Here is an 18,963-nt window from a genome sequence, read left to right as displayed (position 1 = left end):
AATTTGACATGTGAGGGGGAGAAAGTAAGTTAAACATTTTGATGAGGGAAACAAAGAATGATTAGAGAGCCAACATACATTGAGAAAAGACAATAGAAAATTAGGAAAATAATAAATAGATGGAAATTAATGAACTAAAATTAACAGATGTCAACAATTGTGTTGGGAAAGTAATCATGCTTTTTAAATATAAACTGGACTTCTATTTTAACCTGATTGGTTGTCATAGTTTCTGTGACTCTCAGTTTTTAATTTCTTTCACTGGCAAAAATGCCTGTTCTTGGCTATCGCTAAATCTGGTAAAGTGTGCACCAGTCTTTTTGGGATTGCACAATCTGTGAAATAAATATCACGTACACAAGTGTTCAACACGTTGCTGAGAAGCTTGATGTTTAACTGATTTTAGTTTGCCATTTTCATCTCTGAAATCAGAGTGTTAACAACAGGAACCATCTGATACCCAAACATTGAAAGAAAATATGACCTTTTTTTTGGTTTCTGCTTTCTTGAATACCTTTGACAAAGCAACAAAGGAGGATGTGACTGGGGGCAAGTGCCAAGTTAAGTTGGTATTATTGCGAAGGGGGTTGGAAATTAAAGAGTGTAAGTAATGCTACCGGTGCATAAATCTCTTGCTTGCCACCATCTGGAGCCCTGCATTCTGCTCTCAGGAAAAGACATTGGGCTTGGGGGGGGGCTTCAGAAATATAATGCTGTGATCAAAAGGGATGAACTAAGAGGACACAATGGCCCACAACTTCCTCTCGGGTCAGCGCCTTAAGTCTCTGCTCTGCCGCACATGGACAGACGACCATGGGCGCATGGGCATGCATGCCGGAAGCGCATGTTGTTGAAACTCCAGGCCGGCTTTTTTTCCCTGCTTGAAGCCATGCCCTGCGATGGAGCGACGGAATGGAAAAGGCATGTACTGCACTAACCTGGTTGTCTTGCCCAATATTTGGTACGTTTTTACACCTTATTTGCACTTTTTGGATCTAGGATAATCGAGCAGAGGCAGGAGACATTGGGAGACATTTATTTGGTGGGTTAATGTTTTATATTATTCGTGTTTAGCGTTTATAAATATGTTTAAAATGCAAATAAACTGAAAGGCAGATTTTTTTTAATGACGTGGAGATGCCGCGTTGGACTGGGGTGAGCACAGTAAGAAGTCTTACAACACCAGGTTAAAGTCCAACAGGTTTGTTTCAAATCACTAGCTTTCAGAGCGCAGCTCACCTGAGGAAGGAGTGCTCCGAAAGCTAGTGTTTGAAACAAACGTATTTTTTTTTAAAACTTTGGTTTGTTATTCCATTAAAGGAACTAAAGGATCACTGGCTAACAGGTATGATTGTCCATCTAAGATATTCCGTGTACTGGTCACGGGTTCCGTTGGTCCTTGCATGGCTCCAGAGACAAATCCTAGAGCCGCACCTTCAAGAACTCACTTTGCAGGAGAAACCAAAAGGTGGGTTCAGTCCGTGGACGCTCGGTCACAGGTCTTCCTTTCTCAGGCTCCCTTTCTGGGCCTCCTCTTACCATCGGGTGTACTTGAAGAACTGTGACCCTTCGATCAGGAGGTTCCTCCAAATAGGTCTCTTTTGAGCAAAGATCTCCGAGGCATACATGTCTGTGTTCCATTTTGAGGTAAGTCTTCAAGGTGACTGTGTACTCAGCCTTAAAATGGGGCGGGAAGAGGTCCACGTGGGGCATGGGCATGTAACAGGTGATGGGTTGTGGGGAGCACGGTAGCATGGTGGTTAGCATAAATGCTTCACAGCTCCAGGGTCCCAGGTTCGATTCCCGGCTGGGTCACTGTCTGTGTGGAGTCTGCACGTCCTCCCCGTGTGTGCGTGGGTTTCCTCCGAGTGCTCCGGTTTCCTTCCACAGTCCAAAGATGTGCGGGTTAGGTGGATTGGGCATGCTAAATTGCCCGTAGTGTTCTAAAAAGTAAGGTTAAGGGGGGGTTATTGGGTTACGGGTATAGGGTGGTTACGTGGTTTTGAGTAGGGTGCTCATGGCTCGGCACAACATCGAGGGCCGAAGGGCCTGTTCTGTGCTGTACTGTTCTATGAATATCTATGAGGGAAGGCATGTCCACCACAACAACTGTGGAATCCAGAATTATTGAGAGTGCCTCGAAAATAGAGAAGAGAGTTTCAGTTGACAAGTGATTGTCAGGATTTGATGAGATGATAGACTGTGATCCGCACTAGGTTGCTGGGACAGGCTGATCTCATTTCCTACAAGTGCGATCCCTATCCACCCCAGCCAGTTTTGCTGCAACATCCTCGAATGAGGGCAATGCTGCCGACTGTCCCTCCCCCAGTGTGCGATCTTTCATGCCTGTTGTGTGCCAGCCTGGCCTGTATAAGACAAAAGAAAGGCATGTGATGAGAAGTGATGGAGCAGAGTTTGGGTGAGATGCATGTGTGTGGTGAGCCCTCCCCAGAAGAGCCAGAGGATGGAGTGTGAGCAATCTGACAGATGGGATGGTGGTGATGATATGAAAGACTGTGAGCAAATGAGAGCTGTTATGTTTCCCTCTTTAATGGATGCGGGAGATCCCTGAAGAGATTAGCCATTCGAGTCCTTGATGCTATAACGAAAGTTTGATATTGGACGCAGTTGAAGGATGGCTTATTCTGCTGGAGCAGATGACATCGTTCATCCTCTTCCTGCATTAGATGGCTCCGGGCACAGCTGTGACCTGTGCTGACCTGCTTAGCGAAAGCCTCCTAGGTTACAGGCACGAGGGTGGTGTGCTTCCTGGAGCTATCTCTCAATACAGGACATAACTATGCAACTGCACTCCTCTGATCAAGACCTCCAGGCCCTGTTGGGTGAAGCAGGGTGCTGCCTTCATTTTGAATCTGCAAGCCTTGCTCTTCCCGCTGCCAACCATCTGTGGGGGTCACCCAAAGACAGGTGGGTTGGAGAGAGAGAGAGATGTATGTGTTGGACTGTTGTTTCAATCTGGTACCTGGACGTTTGACCTCGCCAGCTGACTGTGGGAAGACAAATCAGCTCCTGACCCGCCTGATACTTGCCGATGAATAAATAACAAGCTACCAAGTGCGGAAACAGGCGTAAGTTCCCGTCATTCCTGCCAATAGGATGGGCACCAGTGAAACCGCCCACCATCACATTTATCCACAGAACCTGAAAATTCCACCCAAGGGTTTCTGGAACAACGTTGAAACTGGAGCTTTTTAAAAAATTGATTTACAGATGTGGGAATCACTGGCAATTGCCCATCCTGAATTACCATTGAGAAGGTGGTGATGAGCTGCTTTCTTGAATCGCTTTGGGTACACCTACAGTTCTGTTACGGAGGGAGTTCCAGGATTTTCACCCAGTGACAGTGAAAGAACGGCGATATATTTCCAAGTCAGGATGGTGAATGATTTGGAGGGGAACCTCCAGCTGGTGGTTTTCCCATGAGTCTGTTGACCTTGTCTTTCTAGATGGTGGCTGTCATGGGTTTGGAAGGAGCTGTCGAAGGAACCTTGGTGAGTTCCTGCAGTGCATCTTGTAGATAGTACACACGGCTGCCACTGTGCGTCGGTGGTGGAGGGGGTGAATGTTTGTGGAAGGGGGAGCAATCAAGCGGGGCTGCTTTGTCCTGGATGGTGTTGAGCTTCTTGAGTGTTGTTGGAGCTGCACTCATCCAGGCAAGTGGAGTGTATTCCATCACACTCCTGATTGTGCCTTTCAGGCTGGCTTTCGGGAGTCAGGGAATGATATACTCTCTGCAGGATTCCCAGCCTCTGACCTTTTCTTGTAGTCACAGAATTTATATGGCTAGTCCAGTTGAGTTTCTGGTCAATGGTAACCTGCAGGATGTTAATAGGGATGATGGGGATTAGTCACACAAAGATCAGTGGAAATTTTGTCTACTCCAGGGTTTGGAAAATTGTCACAACTCAGACTGACAGATTTTTTAAGGTAAGATTAATGGAGCAGAGATGGGTAAATGTAGTTCTGTCGAAAGAAGTCCTGATCTAACTGAATGACAGGACAGGCTTGAGGAGGTGAATAGCCTGTTTATGTTTCTCTATCAATTAAGAGATTATCCCAATAAGTACTGAGCCTTTGACATAAATTTCACTGCCAGTATTAACATTCAGAAGCAATAAATTTGAGGTTTCGGCATTCCTCAACAACTGCCAGCTGCAAAACGCCTAACAGATAATGCGTGACACCCAAGCAGATCTTCATCTGTCAGGAAATATAGCATGGTATGTCTCTGCAGGCGGTATTTGAAGCTATAGAAATGCAAGTATATTCTCCAAGAAGGAGCTATATGAAACAACCTTTTGTAAAATGATTTTGAGAGACACCAGAAGCACCTCTTCCCCCTCTCCTTTAATTAATCCAGAATATCTCAACAAACTTCTCTTGCTAATTCACCTTTCTAATACAGTCAGTACAGTAAATCCTTCAAACCAGTCCTCACCATTCATGTCATCAACAATGAATGCTGAAAAAAACATTAAAAAGGAACACAAGGAATTGCAAAAACATCAAAGGAAGTCAAAGTTTTTTTTCAGGAAATATCTTAATTGGAAAATAGTAGTTACTGAAAGGTAACCTCTGAGATGGTGGATGTGTTAATAATTGACTTAATCAAATTCCAAACAAGAAATGATAAAAACTTTTATTCAGAATGTGTGCAAAGTATTGAATGCCTTCTCATGAATTTTTAAAATCTAATTACCAAGAGAAAGGCTGTGTTCATAATTCAGATCAAAGAAGTTGTGAATGAGTTATAGTCAGACTCCTAAGTGCAAATAAAAACTATCTCGTTGGAAAGCACTGAGCAGTGATCAGGATGTATGTTTAAATACATGTTATTATGTATTCTGTCATTGTTTAGACTCAAACTTGAGTAATACTGACTGATATCAGAGCCATTGTGATGAAACTTTAGTTACACAATTTTGGTAGCTGGAAAACTGTTATAATGACAGGAATTAATCTTCTACTTTAAAAACTAGTTATCATTGGAGAAAGTGCCACAGCAGTTTTTCAGGGAAACTATTATTTATTCATAAATCAGACAGGAATGTTCGGCAGGGCTGACATTTATTGTGCATCCCAAATTGCCCTTGAAAAAATGGTAGCGAGCTGCTTTCTAAAACTGCTCGAGTCCGTGTGGTGAAGGTACTCCCACAGTGCTATAAAGTGAAAGTTTGACCCAGTGACAATGAAGGAACAGTGATATACTTCCAAGGAGGGATGGTGTGTGGTTCGGTGGGAATCTGCAGGTGCTGGTGTTCCCATGCATCTACTACCCTTGTCCTTCTAACTGGTGGAAGCTGCACGTTTAGAAGGTGCTGTCAAAGGAACCTTGGTGCGTTGCTCCAGTGCATCTTGTAGCTGTTACACCAGGGGTGGGCAAACTTTTCCGTGCAAGGGCCACAATCAGAAATTCACAATTTTAAAGGGCCGCATAGTATATTAAGTAAAATAATTACTTCACCCGGTTATGATTCTGGACGCCTCATATAGAACATAGAACAGTACAGCACAGAACAGGCCCTTCGGCCCTCGACGTTGTGCCGAGCAATGATCACCCTACTCAAATCAACATATCCACCCTATACCAGTAAGTAACCCAACAGCCCCCCCCCATTAACCGTTAAAAAAAAATTTAAATTAAAAAAAATAATAATTAAAAAAAAAAATTTTTTTATTTTTTTTTAATGACTTGGTGGGCCGCATAAAGACCTTTGGCGGGCCGCATGCGGCCCGCGGGCCGTAGTTTGCCCACCCCTGTGTTACACACTGCTTCCATGGAGCACCGGTTGGTAGATGCTGTGGATGTTTTAAAGTAGTGGATTAGGTGCTGATCAAGCAGGCTGCTTAGTCCTGGGTGGCATTAAGCTTCTTGAGCAATGTTGGAGCTGCACTCATCCAAGCAACACACTCCTTATTTTTGCCTTGTAGGTGTCGAAAATTTGTTGGCAAGTAAGGAGGTCAGTCATTTACTGCAGAATTACTAGCCTCTGATCCTACTCTTGGAGCCACACTCGATGTGTCTGGGTCAGTAAAGCTTCCAGTCAACAGTAACCCCAAGTTCAACAATGGGGTTAATGGTGGGAATTCAATGATAAACACTCTCATTGAAGGTAGTCATTGCTGCCACCTCCATGTTCTGAGAGTTACTGTCACTCATCCACGTAAATCTGAACGCTGTTCAGGTTTTGCCACGTGTAGGCACAGAGAGCTTCATTATCTGAGGGATTACAAATGGAACTCTGAACCATGCAATGCTCAGGAAACATCTCCACTTCTGGTCTGATAACGGAGGGAACATCACTAATTGAGCAGCTGAAGATGGTTGGGCCTTGGACATTACACTGAAGAATTCCTGCAGCAATGTCCTGGGCAAAGCGCAGTCATTCTTACCTCGCCTCTGGAATTTGGCTCTTTTGTCCAGGTTTGGACCAGGGCTGTAATGAAGTCTGGAGCCAAGTGATCCAAGCAGAACTCAAACTGAGCATCAGTCAGTGTGGTAGTATGACTAGGGGTATTACGGTACCTGGGAGTGTGAGCTGCCATTGGTGCAGAGGGCTCACTGCCCATTGGCCCAAGTATCGTGTTCTCTGTATTCCTATTGGCTATGAGGAAGGTAGCTCCGCATACAAGGCGGGGTATAAGAACCAGTGTCCCCCAGCAGCCAGGCCATTTCTGTACGTCTGCTGCCGGGCTCACTTCTTGCTGATTAAAGCCTTTCGTTTCGGACTTCACCTACGTTTCGTGTCCATTGATTGTGCATCAATCAGCAAGTGCTACCAGATTGTACTGTCAGTGACCCCTTCCATCACTTTGCTGATGAATGAGAAGAGGCTGATGGGTAGTAACTGGCCAGATTACATTTGCCCTGCTTATTGTTAACAGCAGACACCTGGGCAATTTTCCACATTGTAACTGCACCGGAACAGTTTGTTCAGAGGCACAGCGAGTCAAGCAGGCCAGATATTCAGCATTCTAGCTGGGGTGTTATTGGGCCTCACTGTCTTAGCTATATCCTGTCTGATCAGCTGTTTTTGCTATCATGCAAGGTCTCCATTGTCTCATCGCCATTGTGCTTTTTATTTTTAAATCTGTTATCCATTACTTTAGTTTTTTTGGACGCATTTCTTCCATTTCCTTTGTTTTCCTAATCACTTGGTATTGATTCATTGGCAATCGATAAAAATGGTCTCTCCAACTAGTCACAGGCTGACTTCTCATCACCATTTGCACTTCACAATCAGTGGACAACAGGCATTGCCTTGTTATGCCTCTCCAATCAAATTTGTCATTTTCCACTGTGTTTCTAACTCAATAGGAATTTAATTGGGAGAAATGATGAATTAGGGAACTGATGTATTTCCCCAGCCTAAGGCTTGAAAGTGTTGATGTTTTCACACTATCCTCTGGAGCACAATCGCATGTTTATGGCCGAGTTGCTAACGCTTTGCAAGAGTAAATAATCTGCCCAGGATTGGAAATGTTCAATAAGCCCCAGATATTGGATCTCAGATCTAGCTGGAAGAAGACAGGGCTGCAGGAGGAATGGCAATGGTCAGATGTTGTTCTCATTGCTGTGACCCACAGTTAACCAATGGACTTGGGTCAGGATTGAAATGAAATGAAATGAAACGAAAATCGCTTATGGTCACGAGTAGGCTTCAAATGAAGTTACTGTCAAAAGCCCCTCGTCGCCATATTCCGTCGCCTGTTCGGGGAGGCTGGTACGGGAATTGAACCGTGCTGCTGGCCTGCCTTGGTCTGCTTTCAAAGCCAGAGATTTAGCCCTGTGCTAAACAGAAGAGGATGGGCGAAGTTGCTAAACTAAATCAATTAATATAGTTGTGTCTATCATCCAAACTGGACATGCAAAATCAGGGTTTCAAATTCAGCAGACTGTCCTTTTGTTCTTTTTTAAATGTATCTGCAATGCTCTGTGCAAGACAACATTTGCCAAGTCTAACAGAGATCTTCTACCCTTTCACTAAATAAACAAAATTGGAACTATGAATTATTTTGTGACACTTACACAGTAATGTGAAGGAGGTCCTTTTCAATAAAATGACCTGGCAGTCACACTTTTCAAAGGTGAAAGTTAACCGTTATCAATTCTATCTTAGCTGCATCACCCTCCTGCATTTAAGATGATGGTTGAATAGGAAAAATAAGTGGTTTCCTAGTATGTTCAGCAGGTAACCTTTCTGCGGCAACCAAGCAGTTCTTGTAAATATGTTTTCGAATGTTAACTGTGAGTAAAAGCTGACTGTCTTCCAACACAATTTTGTCCTCCAATACTGTCCAATATTGTCTTCCAATACAGGGCGACACGGTAGCACAAGTGATTAGCACTGTGGCTTCACAGTGCAGGGTCCCGGGTTCGATTCTCGGCTTGGGTCACTGTCTGTGCGGAGTCTGCACGTTCTCCCCGTGCCTGCGTGGGTTTCCTCCGAGTGCTCCGGTTTCCTCCCACAGTCCAAAGACATGCAGGTTAGGTGGACTGGCCATGCTAAATTGCCCTCAGTGACCAAAAATTCTCCCTCTGTGTACCTGAACAGGCGCCGGAGTGTGGCGGAGAGAGGATTTTCACAACAACGTCATTGCAGAGTTATATCAGCCTTCTTGTGACAATAATAAAGATTATTATATTATTATTAGATTATTATTATTAATGCTACAAATCAAAAGCTCTTCTTGCCCAGAATAATGTTCATATAGTAATGTTTGATCTGAAGCAAAGTCCACGAGCGGAATTCTCCGCTCCCCACGCTAGGTGGGAGAATCGCGGGAGGGCCGGGCGACTCACGACATGCCCCCCCTGATGCCCCCTGCGATTCTCCTCCCCCCCCCCCACCTCAGAAAAATCGGCGCTCGCCGTTTTTCACGGCGACTGCCGATTCTCTGGCCCGGATGGGCCGAGCACCCTGCCGTTCCCGACTGGTTCACGACGGCGGCAACCACATCTGGTCGCTGCCGTCGTGAACATGGGCTCCAAATGCTGGTTTGAAGCTTGTGGGGGGCGGAAAGGGGAGTGAGCACCACGGCCGAGCTCGGGAGGGGACTGGCCCGCGATCGGTGCCCACCGATCGTCGTCTCAAAGCGACGCACTCTTTCCCCTCCGCTGGCCCGCAAGATCAAGCCGCCACGTCTTGCGAGGCAGCGGAGGGGAAGACGGCAACCATGCATGCGTGGGTTGGAGCCGTCTGCCATCGTGACGTCAGCTATGCATGCGCGGGTTGGAGGCGGCCAACCTGCGCATGCGCGGCTGACGTCACATAGGCGCCGCCGTCGCGTCATTCTTGGCGCGCCGCCTTGACGCAAGCGTCAAGGCCCGGCGGCCGAGATTTACGGAGCGCCGCTCCTAGCCCCCTGGGGGGGGGGGGGGGGGTGAATAGGGTGCGAGGGGCGGCTTCCGAGACTGTCGTGAAGCTCGGCTGAGTTCACGACGGCCTTACCGATTTATCGCGGGAGCGGAGAATTTCGCCCCACGTGTACAAATGACAGAGAATAATGACCAAATGTTGAATAGAGGTGAAGGTATTCATTCCATCAGAAAATAGGCTTTGCATTGCCTTCATGTGCACTGTTCCCTGGTCAAGAAGCCTGCAATAATGCGCTCGAGACTTACTCCTTGTTTATGGGGAGACTGATTCCACAATAACAAACAATTACCATGAATTATTCCACCACTCAGTGAGTTTGGTGAAATGACCTGAACATTTTAAAATCACAGCCTGAAGTCCAATCTATTCTGAATAGCTTTTTCAGCACACGTTTTCAGCTGCATTAGGTGAAACATGCTTGTGAGAAATCTGTAAACCGGCTGACCGAAAATTGAGATCAGGTACCTCAGTATAATGGTGATTTAGTACAGTACGACATGAGCTTGATAGTAATTCAAATAATTTCTGATTGTTTGTTATATAATTTGGATGCCCAACCGGCACCATATTGCTCCGGAACTTTGCTAAAACTCGATACATAATAACAATTTCACGTCAACACTTTTATCATCAAAACAGGATAAAATCTAGATATCCTTGTTCAAGCTAAACTTTGAGGACAGCTGCTTTGATCTTGTTGGATTGGTTTGGATTTGTTTATTGTCACGTGTACCGAGGTACAGTATTTTTCCGCGAGCAGCTCAAACAGCTCATGAGGTTCATGAAAATAAAATAAAAGAAAAAGAAAATACATAATAGGGCAACACATGTTCCGCAAGGTAAATACATGAACACCGGCATCGGGTAAAGCATACAGGAGTGTAGTGTTAATCAGGTCAGTCCATAAGAGGGTTGTTTAGGAGTCTGGTAACAGCGCAGAAGAAGCTGTTTTTGAATCTGTTTGTGTGTGTTCTCAGACTTTTGTATCTCCTGCCCAATGGAAGAAGTGTGGACTAATGTGGATGTCAGGTGTACAAAATAAATTAATTTATAAAACTGTTGGGTTATCTTAGTTGGGATGTGACATTTCTCTTACTTCCACTTATAAACTTGCTTTTAATATTCATTTTAGGACTAATACAATCCTGAAGTGAAACATGTGGGCCTCACGGTAGCATGGTGGTTAGCATCAATGCTTCACAGCTCCAGGGTCCCAGGTTCGATTCCCGGCTGGGTCACTGTCTGTGTGGAGTCTGCACGTGCTCCCCGTGTGCGCGTGGGTTTCCTCCGGGTGCTCCGGTTTCCTCCCACAGTCCAAAGATGTGCGGGTTAGGTGGATTGGCCATGCTAAATTGCCCGTAGTGTAAGGTTAATGGGGGGATTGTTGGGTTACGGGTATACGGGTTACGTGGGTTTAAGTGGGGTGATCATTGTTCGGCACAACATCAAGGGCCGAAGGGCCTGTTCTGTGCTGTACTGTTCTATGTTCTATGTTAGTGGGGAATAAAGTGCAACTATCTCAAGCATGATTCTTCTCTTAGGTACTCCACCTATCCATAAGGTAAATGCAAGACACTGACTTAGCCTGACGAATAACAAGCATATTGAACATCTTTCTTTTTACAGAGGTTAGGCATAAGCCCCTCCTATGATGTTGCCCTAAGGGGCTGCGGACACAACTGCATTGCCTCAATATTTTGATCTCAGTCCAGACCCCAAAAGTGGCTGGGCTGTTGGTCTGAAACCCCAATATTTTAGTTTATCTGTGCGAAAGAATGATTTGACTGGAGTGACTGCATAATAAACAAAACTTTATTATGAATACAATATTAAAGTTCTTCACACCCACAAAGAACAACTCATAATTACCCTTTTAACACAACTTTACAATTTCTCATTAAACAACAAGGGAAGAAACATATAGCTCTTAATCCAGATTCAAATTTGCAGGGCATAGATAAATACTTGCTTTATAAAACAGATTGGGCTCCAGTTGGAACCTCTTCAGATTCGCTTCAAATAGTTGCTTCCACAAGGTTGATTCTGCCTCTTTCTTGTCCTTAGACAAGACTACTCTGCTTCAAAATATTATTACTTTATTTTGTAAACTACTTGGGAAGAATTGTGGACTCAAGAGTCAGGCAGATCAAAATTCAGCTCCTCTCTCTCTCAAAGCTTCTCCAAATTCACTGCCTCTCTGCTTTCCTGGGCTCCACCCAGCAATGACCTCAGCCTCCCAAGCTATTTCTGCAGGCTGAAAAAGCACATCGACTCCCCAGGGTCTTCCCCAGTCAATTCACATTCCTCGGGTTCAATTTCACCTGCTTTTCCCTCGAAGCAAAATAAAATCCTTTTTAAAACAATGACCACTGCAGCCAAATGCTATACCCCCAAGCTTTAACACTTAATTTGTCCCAATATTTAGAAGCCAATATGCCAAAAATCCTCAATCGTTAGACTCATTCACAGTTATGCACTACTTCAGTGAGGTTTGTCTGTTATTGGTGGCAACAGTGCAACATAAAAGTGCCAGAAGGATCGAATGTCAGCCTCCCGATCAGACTACATGTCACAGCTAAGATGTCCTATTATTGCATGACGATCCCATCAGAACAGTAAAACACACTTGCTTGTGCATCTGTGAGAGATCCATAAAGACTTGAATATCAATATTCAAAATTTGGAAGAAATTCACTGTTAAAACCGAACAGCTGAGGAAAGAAATGTTCTCCATACTTAATTTTTTGTAGTCTTACCTAAGGAGTTAGTCTCCTGTTTATTCAGTGAGATCACAGTATCATCTGGCTGCTCATAAAGGAAGAACTGGTAGCGGTGGTACCCTGTGCCAGATGGTGGGGTGGGTGGCCTGTACTCTGTAATGCAATGAAACAAAATTAAAGTCATAAATACCAACGTTTTCACATTAAGGGGTCCTTTACTGAGGAAGCAATCACACAACTTATTTTTTAAAAATTAGATGTATTTATCAAGCACACCAGCTCTATCAAATTTGTATTACATTTACTCTGGCGTTCTGCAGTAATCAGCATAAAAGTTAGGGTCGAGTGGTGCAGCATTTTTAAATGGATATGTGCTGAAACTACAACCACACATTTTGCAAAGTAATAACCACAGTCACATCTGAATTCTGTCCATTTAGTTCAGGACCAGAACTTGACTGAATTTAAATTTAACTTGGTTGATGCCAACAGAGCTGACAGGAGAAAGAATTAGATCGGATTCTCTTGATTTAAAGGAGCAGTATGTAACCCACTGCATCTGAACCCGGTCCCGTCATCTGTGGTTACACTGTAACCTCTCCAGTCTGGAATGCTCGGAACAAAGTCATTTCTGGATTTCAGAATTTTCTGGATTGTGGAATGACGCTAGAATGCCTCTGACGACAATTGTGTGAACCGGAAAACACCGCAGATATAAATATCTACCTGAAACACAAAGAGTAATATTTTGCAGCATACTGAATCTCAGGTCTGCAGCTGACATCGTACTCAAAAGTCAGAAGGAAAAGCTCGAGGCTATGGAAGACCAAGTCAAAAGACTGAACATAAATGGGGCAAAGACCAATGTTATGCGTGAAATGGCAAACATGAAGATAGAGGCAATGGACAAATTTAGGATCTTGACTCAAAGATGAACACCAAAGTTCCATCCAAGGATGAAATCCAGGTTAGATTAGAGAGAGGCGGGACTGCTGACTGAAATAGAGTCTGGAAGTCCAAAAGCATCAGCATGAAGCTGAAAAAAAGCCCAACGAGTACAGTCACTAGTATAGAGAATTGCATCCTGTATGTGTAAGTTAGACTCCAAAGAAAAAAAATGCTGGTTTTGACGGAGGACACTCAGAATCAACTGGATTGACTGAAAGGCAACAAAGTGGGTTAGATCACGAATAGCAGTTCAGAAATCCAGAGTTGCTCAGTATAGTTCGAGAGAGAAAGATAGTCAAGTTTGAACACTGGAAACAAGGACCCAGCAGCCTTGTCCTGGAAACAACTCAAGAAGAACAGGAAGAAAAATCAGATGGGGGTGGATAAGATTGAGACACAAACTGAGGGAGATTTGAAGGGAGCTAGAGAAGAAGTAAAACATTGCCAAAGGCACGAATCAGTGGACAAATGTTAAAGTTTCTGTTGGGTGCAACCCCTCTTTCAGGCACCCCGACCTGCCTTATCGACCCCATCACCAACCCCCACCAAACCCCTTGTAGAGGCTCCCTCGCGCCCTCCTCCAGTTGGCAAGATCCGACCCCCGGCACTGATAATGCCAGGTTGGCACTTCAGGGTACCTGGGTGACACTGCCAAGGTGCCCATGTGCCAGGAGGAGTGCTAGGGTACCACCCTGCCCTGTCCCCGACCACTCGGTGATCTTGAGTGCCCTGCGAAACACCCCCCCCCCCCCCACCCTCCCCTCGCAAAGTGCCGTTACGCCTCGTCACCATTGTGTGGACCAGTACTAAAGGTTTGCCCTGGCATGGTCTCGCATGTGCGGCCGTTGAGTCTCAAGCGCCGAGTGAATATGGCATCAGGGTATTTAAATAGGTCGAATGAGAGCATTGATCTGTGATTTCACATAGAGTCTTAGATAAAAATGAGTGGTTTGTTTAGTTTCTGCTGACATTGCCCTGCCAACAATAATAACGGGACCTCACAAGTTATATTATGAGAGGAGCTAAACATGGACAACATGACCTGTAAAGGCAAAATATGATTGATGGATTCCAACTGGATTAATTAAAAGTCTATTTCCTGGTAAAAAGATGTCATATTCTAACACTCAGTGAACCATTACCTGCTGAAGATATAAATCGAAACTGAGTAATATTGATCTAGAAATTATTACTTCAATATTATCCCACTGAATATTCGCATAGCATTCCCGAGTTCACTAATATAACAAGATATTCTGCCAAATATTTAAATAGGTTAATGCCTCCTCGAAAATAGGAAAGAAATGTTATGCAAATAGTTTAGTTTGTAATGTCTCACGTTATCAACTGCAATTGTAAGCCACTGTTTTTTTTTTCACACAAGTTGAATTGATCTTGCAAATTATTTGTACCCAGAGCCAGGAATGATAGACCCTGGCGGCAATTGGCAAACTCTGTAATAATTTTCGTGTTTTCTTTCATTTTTAAATTAAACAGCTTAAGTGAACACAGTAAACTTTGGACGGGATTTTCCGTGCAACCTGCCGCATACTTTGCAGACATCGCCTGCAAACGGCCAGCGGCAGAATGGGATTTCCCGTTGAATGCACCACTCGCCACCATGAAACCCGCAAGGGGGGGGGGGGTGGCGTCGGTCGGACAGGAAGATCCTGCCTGCGTGAACAGCCGGAGAATGGATGCCGTTGTCTGGCTTTCTTACCAACTGGAATTCCTGACAGGCTGGAATCTTGGATATTCCTCAAATACGAATCATCCCTTTACCAACAAGAAGCGATTGGGAAGTTACCTGCAACCTCTACACTGTATTACTTAAATGCATTTGATATTTTAATGTACAGTTGGAAATTTATAATTGGAAACAATTCTGTTCTTTACTTTCTGAATACTTGCACATTAACACTACAAATATTGCGCTGAACTCCACTGGTAAATGGAGCTCTCTGTTAACTAGCACCTTCAATTAACCAACAACACTTAATTCCAATGCATGCTGGCTCATCAAAATCTTACTGCGGTTTGAGTTTTTCAAACTGCAAACCTCAAATGCCTCTTCAGCAATCCCTTTCCAGGAAGACAAAGTTAATTTGATGCAGCAATGTTGAGGAATAACTTCAGTGAGGCGATTCAGTGATTTTAATATGTTAATTAGGCTACACAACTCAGATCTTAGCATCCATTTAAACTTAACAACCGCGGGCCTTATTTCCCAAGTATCTCAAAACCGTCAGCTCAATGGAGAGAGCTGCCAACTATAGCAACTAATTGCATTTCCAGCATTGCTTGTGGGCCAGAAGGAGGAATCCTTTCATCCAGCATGGCAAGCAAATCTTTGATTACTTGATATCTCCACCCATCATCATAACCCTTGACCCGCAATCTCATTCTCCGTCCCCTTCACTCCAGTCTGGACCCATAGCCCCCAATCTTCTTGTTTGCCTGGATTATTCACTGGCTCCTGCCGCTCAATCTGGCTGTCTGCCGGTCAAGAAAAGATTAAAATACTTCTGATAGGTTTATAAGACATTTTACAGCACAGAAGGCCGTTCAGCCCATCGTGTCCATGACGGGCAACAAAGATCTGACTACACTACTCTCATTTTCCAGCGCTCGACCTGGAGGTTATGGCAGCGCAAGTGAATTTCTAAATAATTTTTTTAATGTTACAAGAGTTTCTGACTCACCACACTTCAAGCAGTGAGTTCCAGACTCCCACCACCTCAGAGTGAAAATGTCTCTCCTCAACTCCACTCTTAGCCTGCTATCTGTGTGTGTGTGTGTGCGGATGGGGGGGGGCTTGTGGGCAGGGGGTCCCCCTGTGGGAGGTCCCTATAATCCGCCATGCAGTAACACCATCCCCAGCCCATGGGACGGGTCCACATTGGCACCCAGGGCCCTGTCCTCCCGCTCGGTGCCCACAGGGCCCACCTCGGGGCAGAGGGGCAGTTAGTTCTAGGCCCGGCTGCCTCTGCATCAGCTGGCTCTGCCACCATTGTGTCGACGCCCTCGGCAATACTCCCAACAAGAGAATCATGACCACACGATGCCAGGGCGGAACTTTCAAATGGCGGCCACAATTTTTGCCCTCAACTTCGGAGGTGCCGCACTCAGGCTCCCAGAGGTCGTACTGGAGAAAACAGGGCCTGTATCGTACCGGGTTACAGTCTAGGCGAAGATCCTGCGCAAATACAGGGAGAGTCTGCATCAGAGTACGGCCAACCAGGGACATCTGTATCTCCACTGACCTGGATTTCGACAGAAATCGCTCCTTAGCCAAGGCGTGCAACCCACTGTGGCCCAACGCTGGATTTGTGGGAACCAGATGCAGACCACAGCTGTTCTCCTACGAGGAATGGATATGTGGAGCTACAAGGTAAGTGTTACAGCTGTAAATCCTCTCACTGCCCCTGTCTGGGCTGCTTTCTATCTTCCAGACAGGGGTCTCTTCTGGGGGGGGGGGGGCTCTGTCTGGAGGGCGGATCTGTGGGAGGGGGAAGAGCATTGTGGGCAGGGGGTCCCTGTAGGAGGTTCCTCTATTACAGGGGCCGCTGTGGGGACTCTCCCTATTATAGAGGTCCAGGACGTGGTGGAGCGGGTTGGGTCACCCGGTAATTGGGGTATAGGTGGCACCCAGGCAATCCAGAGGGGGGTGTGCTGCTGTGTAATACGGAGAGGGGTAGGGGAGATTTGGGGTTGAATTGCGATGCGGCAGGGGCATTGACCAGCCGCGGGACCTCGCTATCGGGCTGCCATCTTGAACCATATTCCCTAGAAATCCCTCGTATTCCACACCATGCATATATTTGCATGGCAAAGAACACTGAATTGCTTACCAGTTTGCACTCCCAGGGGGTTCGTAAACCAGTTGCAATTCAGCTCCGGCGGGAGAATATCATCTCCCCAACGGAGAATCCAGCTCAGAATCTGCAAATAGCACTGTGGAAAAAAATGGCTCAAAATATTTGACAGTTTTGAACAATCTCAGAAATTTCTTTCTTACATTTTTCAAAAGGAAGGAAATAACTTCATTTTATTTGCAGGTAAATCAATGTTCTGAGCTTTATTATTTCGATTTCTTTAATTATGTTTCCACTCTCCGACAACCCAGCTTTTAACAAGTTGCTGAGGGTGACCTCCAGTCCACTGGGACAGACGAAACGGAGTTTGTGACTTCATGACTGAATCATTCCTCAGCTCATTAAATGAGAACTCATTAGCAGCCATTTGTTTAGATAGGCTAATGCCATCAACAGCATCAAGGCTGTCTTTCCCTCAATTAACCCATCCCCTTCCTTTGAGAGATCATCTACTGCTGGCAGGGACTGATGTTCTCTCAACTTCTGAATATCTTTACATATAGGCGTCTTGAAAATAATCGAGCTCATTAAGGAGCTTCACTATGATATAGTTTCCTGCTGGGTATCTTGTGGTTAAGCTTGTCATGTGAATATACATGGTACTAATTTTACATTTTTAAGAAACAACGCTCAAAGGAAAATGATTGAGTTTCGAAGGTGCAATGATCAGCTTTTCACAAAGCTACCCATCACTGTTCCACATGAACAAAATTAGAGGATGTGCTTTTCTAGCCAAGTAACGAGGCAACATAGCCAGCCCCATGAAGAAACACTGCTATGTCTCACCATAATAGCAAAAATATTTGAATCATCCCGATTCCATTCAGTAAGGACATCAGAAAGCAAGATTTAAATGTGACGATGACAATGACAAATGATGTAGTACAGAAAACGGGAGGATGAATTAACTGAAGAGTGAAGGCAGGGTTGTAAAAAGACGTTATTGACCTTACACACCAAAGCAGCTTTATAATCAACTAAAATAATTCTAGAAAGGGCTCAAGAGATGCAATGGGACGCGATCTAATAGCCACGTTACACCCGGAGCCTCTCGCAAGATTTACTGTTTGTCATGCCTCGCGAGATCTGACGGGATCTGTCATGTTTATCAAGTTTATGCTGGGTCTAACCAGCGCCTGGGATCAAATCCCCTTGCTGAGAAGACCTGAACCAGACGCCGTTTAGCACTGGTTGCCACAAACAGAGGGGGTCTCCCAGGAAATCAGAGGCCCCTGGGTGGTTGGCGTCGAGGCAGAATGGCACCCTGGCACTGCTGATGCCATCCAGGCTCCTTGGCACTGCCCGCCAAGACCCAGAAAACAACATAGCGCAGTCATTCCCGGTGCTTGAAACACCCCATTAAGCTCGCCTACAATGGGACTCTTTTCCCATTAAATCACATCCAATGCTTTTCTCACTTTCAATGGAAAGAAATACATGAGTCTGATATTGGAAAACAGAATTCAAATAGTTCTTTCTTCAGAAGACTTCTCCTTTCTCTCTGACTCATCTTGGTGATGGCGGCTTTCCCTCAACATCCATGAACTCATAAGTCACTGAACCATAGGACGGTTACAGCACAGAAAGAGGCCATTCGGTCCACAGCGTCGTTTCAAGCCAAATAAGAGAGAAAGAGGAAACTAGCAACAAATTTTTAATGCTTGGAATTCAGGCTACTTTCTGCTGAATGGAGGCACGAGGCAGGGAGGTCTATTGTCTCCGCCTCTATTTACTCTGGCAGTAGAACCGCTGGCCATAGCGCTTCGATCCTTCAGTAAGTGGAGGGGAATAAATCGGGGAGGGATGGAGCATAAGGAGCATATACAGATGATCTGCTTCTTTATATTGCGGACTCCGTATCCACTGTGGATGAGACAATAATAATAATAATAATAATAACAATAATAATAATAATCGCTTATTGTCACGAGTAGGCTTCAATGAAGTTACTGTGAAAAGCCCCTAGTCGCCACATCCCGGCGCCTGTTCGGGATCCTGGTACGGGAATTGAATCCGTGC

General features: G+C 45.0%; 1 protein-coding gene across 4 annotated transcripts in view; it reads right to left on the bottom strand.

Annotated features, from left to right (window-relative positions):
* LOC119957425 (phosphatidylethanolamine-binding protein 4) overlaps positions 1–18,963 on the bottom strand; it is a 581,902-nt gene that overhangs the window by 209,774 nt on the left and 353,165 nt on the right. For 3 of the 4 annotated variants that reach the window (XR_005458803.1, XR_005458802.1, XM_038785480.1), the window contains exon 6: positions 12,158–12,274. Coding sequence is in view for 2 of the 4 variants with exons in the window: in XM_038785480.1 (XP_038641408.1) it covers positions 12,158–12,274 (117 nt within the window). In the remaining 2 variants the exon portion in view is untranslated. Of the gene's footprint in view, positions 1–11,309; positions 12,040–12,157; positions 12,275–18,963 lie in introns of those variants that run through there. The other variant, XM_038785482.1, reaches the window with a different exon arrangement.

This window comes from Scyliorhinus canicula, chromosome 26 (genome assembly GCF_902713615.1).
Source record: "Scyliorhinus canicula chromosome 26, sScyCan1.1, whole genome shotgun sequence".
Lineage (NCBI taxonomy): Eukaryota > Metazoa > Chordata > Chondrichthyes > Carcharhiniformes > Scyliorhinidae > Scyliorhinus > Scyliorhinus canicula.
Note: the sequence above shows the minus strand (reverse complement) of the source record. Positions and strands in the feature narration are given on the sequence as shown.